General features: G+C 42.4%; 1 protein-coding gene across 1 annotated transcript in view; it reads left to right on the forward strand.

Annotated features, from left to right (window-relative positions):
- LOC139394645 (2-oxoisovalerate dehydrogenase subunit beta, mitochondrial-like) overlaps positions 1–5,595 on the forward strand; it is a 92,336-nt gene extending 86,741 nt beyond the window's left edge. The window contains exons 10-11 of the mRNA XM_071142752.1: positions 4,228–4,389; positions 5,136–5,595. Of these exons, the coding sequence (XP_070998853.1) occupies positions 4,228–4,368 (141 nt within the window). The 3' untranslated portion in view covers positions 4,369–4,389; positions 5,136–5,595. The remainder of the gene's footprint in view (positions 1–4,227; positions 4,390–5,135) is intronic.
- Positions 5,596–6,170: the final 575 nt, after the last annotated feature.

Genomic DNA, 6,170 nt, shown 5'->3' on the forward strand with positions numbered 1-6,170 from the left:
CGAGACAAAAATGCCCAACTGCAGATCTAAACCTTCGCCGGTTGGTATTTTAAAATGTTTCTATATTGCCTCCTCGGGAGATGCAGTCCATAGTTTATTCTGCCATTTTCTCATATTTATATGCAGACATTTAAGTCCGATTGCGTATAATGATGTGTTTTCTCTAAAGATAAACGGCGATTTGATTGAAATCGGAGTTCTGTGGCACATCACCATTTAGCTGTGGTGACAAGCAACTCGACTGCTTTCTTCCTGCTTCCAGTAAGTAAGTGTATTTCGAGGAGATTACAGTTAGGAATCTTACAGGGGGAAAAAATCCTTTAGTACTGTCTTTCTGTCTGCCTGTGGATCATAGACTGTCTCATGAGACGTTCTCCCTTAATGCTGTGTGCACACGGAGGGTCCTCTATCATGACAGTAAATTGGGAGAGATGGACTAGGCTACATGGCCTATGCTAAATGTTTCCATTCTTTCAAAAAGTCTGACAGGATTTATCACACTTCTGATGTAACTCTACAAAAATGCAGGCCTGACCAGACTCATCTTATTTTTTAAAAGTTTTATCTCCATGATTAAGTGTGCTGTCAATCCTGTCACTGAAGTCCACTGCAGGCCCCCTCCAGCTGCCACACAAGTGTCTGCCTGTTACACTTCTAGCCCCCACTGAGCAACAAGACAAGGAAACCTGGTCAAAGAATATAATTAGTAGCAGTTCAATGTTTTTTATTTTCCTTAGCCACTGCCAGACATTGTGAGCGTCCTTTCTGAGAGTTCTGCATCAAGGAAATCAACCACCTTCCAAGTGTTGAAGAGCTATTCAAGTTCTTTAGGACTGTGAAAACTGTAATTTTGTACTTATAAGATTTTGACCTTAGAGGCTAAATTGATTCATGTTCTTGCCTCAACTAGGTGTAATAGGGGGAATAGAGATATTTGACTATAGAATATGTGAACTTATGGTCTTCTACATACAATGCATCATGTCCAGTCTCCCAGCTCTGCCCTAGACTGTTGGATAGGACAGAAGGAGTTCTCCACGGAAACCGTTTGGCCCACTTGGCCATGGAGTGGCAGGCGGGGTGGGGTTGGATGGGGAGGGGATGCTGGCTGGCACTAACTGCTGGCATCCTTTTTTAAAGCTAATCACCACTAATTAGCGAGGCAGAGCGGGGCTGCCTGTAGTGGGCTGTGTAATGACACCCCCAACCCCCCTTTGATACACTACAGTGGGCCATGAGCCATACACATTAGCCCATTGTTTTCCCTGTACGTTGTAAACCTGTAAAACTGCTTGTAACACTGATGTATGACCTTTGTTGTACCACTGTGGTAATAATGTATACTGCGTATGTATTCCCGTCGCGTGGTACAGTAAACTCTAATGACCCAGAGGACCCTTTTGTCCGCCTGCCAATTCCTTTTTAACATATCAAAGCAACCTGAGACATGCCGCTGCTGGCAATGCTAAAGCTATATCTGTAAATTAGACCCGGCGGGCCTGGCATGATACTGGGGACGTGGAGCCGACACGCATCTACAGGCTCTCTGTTGTTTTTACAGCCCATGAAATAAGGAGACACACAAAGGCTTTCTCATGGAGCCTGACTTTCTTCTGAACCCTGCCAGATGTTTTGGAGGAGATGGAACAACATATTACTGCAGAAACATGGAAACACAACACGATGTCCACAGAGTAGGGCTAGCCTTAGTTTAGCTAGGGGTCTGCAGAATCTGTTCTAAAAACTCAACGACTCCCTACTCGTCTTTGTCTCAGTTTTCAAGTTTGTGGCTGATTTTTGTCTTGTGTAGGTTTGATTGGGTGGGCTGTGAGCACACATCACATACACATTTTAAGAGGGTGTGTGAATGTGTGGTGTGTCTGTCTCTGTGCGTGTGAATGCAAGTTACTAAGACCCTATAGTTAATTTGGCTCAGCGATGGCTCTCCTCTCTTGTGGAAGCTATTGGCCCCTCCATTGCTTTCAGATGCTGTGGGAGGAGGTCAAAAGCCAATAGAGACATAAGCGATGGCTTGTTTTCCAGCGCTGCCAAAACACAAAGTTGGGCATTGTCCAGCTCTGAGCTGTGATTTGAAATAAGCCATTTGTCTCCAACTTTTAAGGGTGGTGGTAGGTAGTAAGGTAAGTAAGCTGGTAGTAATGTTCCAGTGAATCATTTCCAGTCTTACTGTGGCTACAGCCATGACAGTGAAACTGATTCCCCTCCACTGTCTCTCTGACAAGCACAAGAGCAGGGGCCTGGAGTTTTTCCTGGTGTTAGGTATTTTATCAGGATCCCCATTAGCTGTTGCAAAAGCAGCAGCTACTCTTCCTGGGGTCGACACTAAACATAAAACACTAGATAATGCAGAGCATTAATAGACAAGGACACAACTACATACATTTTTTTTGGAAAGGCACACGTAACCTATGTAACACAAACTGTCTAGGTCAAACAGGGGAGAGGCGTTGTGCCGTGAGGTGTTGCTTTATCTGTTTTTGGAAACCAGCTTTGCTGGGCTCTGTTCTGGGCCGGCTGCAGCTTAGCTACAGTTGAAGTCGGAAATTTACATACACTTAGGTTGGAGTCATTAAAACTTGTTTTTCAACCACTCCACACATTTCTTGTTAACAAACTATAGTTTTGGCAAGTCGTTTAGGACATCTACTTTGTGCATGACACAAGTAATTTTTGTTTACAGACAGATTATTTCACTTATAATTCACTGTATCACAATTCCAGTGGGTCAGAAGTTTACATACACTAAGTTGACTGTGCCTTTAAACAGCTTTGACAATTTCAGAAAATGTCATGACTTTAAAAGCTTCGGATAGACTAATTGACATCGTTTCAGTCAATTGGAGATGCACCTGTGGATGTATTTCTAGGCCTACCTTCAAACTCAGTGCCTCTTTGCTTGACATCATGGGGAAAGCAAAAGAAATCAGCCAAGACCTCAAAAAAACAATTGTAGACCTCCACAAGTATGGTACATCCTTAGGAGCAATTTCCAAACGCCTGAAGGTACCATGTTCATCTGTACAAACAATAGTACACAAGTATAAACACCATGGGACCACGCAGTCGTCATACCGCTCAGGAAGGAGACACGTTCTGTCTCCTAGAGAGGAAAGTGCTTTTGTGCGAAAAGTACAAATCAATCCCAGAACAACAGCAAAGGATCTTGTTAAGATCCCAGACTAAACCGGTTCAAAAGTATCTATATCCACATTAAAATGAGTCCTATATCGACATAACCTGAAAGGCCGCTCAGCAAAAAAGAAGCCACTGCTCCAAAACCCTGACCTCAATCAATCCTATATAAAATGTGTGTGCAGAACTGAAAAAACGTGTGCAAGTAAGGAGGCCTACAAACCTGACTCAGTTACACCAGCTCTGTCAGGAGGAATGGGCCAAAATTCACCCAATTTATTTTGGGAAGCTTGTGGAAGGCTACCCAAAACGTTTGACGTTTGAATTTAAAGGCAATGCTACCAAATACTAATTGAGTGTATGTAAACTTCTGACCCACTGGGAATGTGTTGAAAGAAATAAAAGCTGAAATAAATCATTCTCTCTACTATTATTCTGACATTTCACATTCTTAAAATAAAGTGGTGATCCTAACTGACCTAAGACAGGGAATTTTTACTGGGATTAAATCTTTCCTTGCAGCACTAGACCACACGACTGGACAATAATCATGATTAGACCAAACCAGAGCCTGCAGAACTTGCTTTTTGGAGTGTGGTGTCAAAAAAACTGAGCATCTCTTTATTACGGACAGACCTCTCCCCATCTTTTGTGTTTTGACCATGACAGTTTCCAATCTAAGGTAACGTCAAGATATTTGGTCTCCTCAACCTGTTCAACAGCCACACAATTCATTACCAGATTCAGCTGAGGTCTAGAACATAGATAATGTGGTCATGAAAAACTCTGGCCTTGTGTGTACCGCAAAGTCAGGTTAAGAGTTGCATTTACTGGGTCATGTTTAGGCACAAGAAGGATAGAGACCTAGTAAAACGGGGACGTACTATTTCGACTTGTCTGACTAGAAATACTTTTGAATTTCCTCTTGTTACATTTTTCCAACGTATGCCCTATTGGACACGAATTGTTGCGATTACCCACACACCTGCAGAGCCTGTCGTCCATGTCAAGAGGGATGTAATGTGACTGCTGAGAGAGAGTGAAACTGACCACGTCCCTGTTGTGTGTCCACAGGAGGAGTGCTTCCTCAACCTAGAGGCGCCCATCGCTAGAGTCTGCGGCTACGACACTCCCTTCCCCCACATCTTCGAACCCTTCTACATCCCAGACAAGTGGAAATGCTTTGATGCTGTCAAGAAGTTGATCAGCTTCTGATCTCCATCTACTGATCCCCAGGTGAGTACCACGTTGGAAATAGATGTGTCTGTTCTCTGGGGTTTGTAGTTTTTAACTGTGCAGCTTTTTGAACCCCCCCCCATATGTTCACCTCCAACCACTTTTTAACATGGATTGATAAAGAACAATGAAGATCATATCAGAAGCCTTATCAGTTATGCGTTCAGGAGTCGCAATGTTCTAGAACGTTACCAATAGAAATGTATTTTGTAGAGCTGACATGGTTCCATTTTTGACAAGACTGAGGAACACGCCTGTTCTGCATGATATATTTCTATCTGAAAAATCAAATATTACACCCCACTGAACGCAATCCGGATCTCTGTGCTCCTTGCAATTGTCCTCAAACATCTCACTCTGGCTGACTGACAACCCATCTAGATTTAATGATTATGGTTCATGTCTCCGATTGAACTTGTGTAGCTCCATGCTGTTATTTTATCGTTTGTGTATTGCAAACGATTATCTATACTTGTGGCAGAATTGATGAGTAATTCACTTTGAAATGGAGAGCGCTGTTGTCATTCGCCTCGATCGGCTGTGTTTAATCCTTTTTTTAATTGCCTGTGTCGTTTTAAGCACCATGTTGTAAAAACGAGCCTGGAAAGAAGTCAATAAAGGGATGGTAAAATTGAATTTGACAGTGGTCAGCCCCCGCCTTTCTCTCACTCTCTCTCCCTCTGCTATGTCAAGTAAGATATCCGGACTGACGTACTGAACCTTTCTCTTCTCATTATTCTTCCCAGAGCCACCTCTCGGAGGACCAAGACTCCGAGCTCTCTCTCTCCATTGTTCTCACCAATGGACATCATTCAGAAAAATACACGTTGTCGGCCATCCAATCAGGAAGCAGCATCCAGACGGAGCTCTTGGCTCTCCCAGAACGTTTTCTGTAAATGGGGAATAGGTGTCCTCTTGGTCGACTCTCTTACTACTGTACGTTTTCTAGCTTCCATGGTAAAACAGATCCACACAGACAGTTTCACAAACACTAGTGTGAGTACCAGTAAGTGTTATTCTATAGGAACTGACTGTCAGAATAGTTGAATGTGTGTCTGCCTCAGTCTTCCCCATTTAATTTTACTCTTTGAATGACTCTTTGCCTTTCCAATCTTAGTTTTGTTTGACATCAAGTTGACTGTACTAAAAATAATGGACCTGTGGTTTTTTTAATGAAAATAAAGTAATTGACCTTCGGCCTCATTATATTTGACAGTTCTTTAAAGGGGCAATTTGAAGTAACTACATCCATTTTTTAAAACTTACAAATTAATGATATGTACCCATTGATTCTTGAAGAATATATCTTATAAATGTCTCATGAGTTCAACTGTCATAACCCATCAAAACCCACAATATAAGCTTATTTTACTCCAATGTTTGTAAACACAGTCAATGTAAACAAACACTGTATAGACTCAACATGGTTACTATATTTTTTATATAATGGTCCTTGCATCCATAGCTCTATGAATTTGAGTGGTTACATTTCCCCACCCCATCCCTCAGCTTTTTGGCAAAACAGTGGCGGGGAGTGTTTCACCTGCTCATTGCCACTTTTTAATGTCTTGATGGTTTTCATAGCTGAGATGGTGAAGTCTTTATACTAGTCATTCACCTTTATGATGAAGCTATGGAGGTGACCTTTGAGAAACAGTCCCTCCCTGTTTCAATCCACGTTCTTACACTTGGTGCCTAATGAACACGACCCTGATAAATGATAGTCAACATGAGTGCGGCCGATTGAACACAGAAAAGGATGACTGAATCACGTCCCGGGG

Source organism: Oncorhynchus clarkii, chromosome 3, assembly GCF_045791955.1.
Source record: "Oncorhynchus clarkii lewisi isolate Uvic-CL-2024 chromosome 3, UVic_Ocla_1.0, whole genome shotgun sequence".
NCBI lineage: Eukaryota > Metazoa > Chordata > Actinopteri > Salmoniformes > Salmonidae > Oncorhynchus > Oncorhynchus clarkii.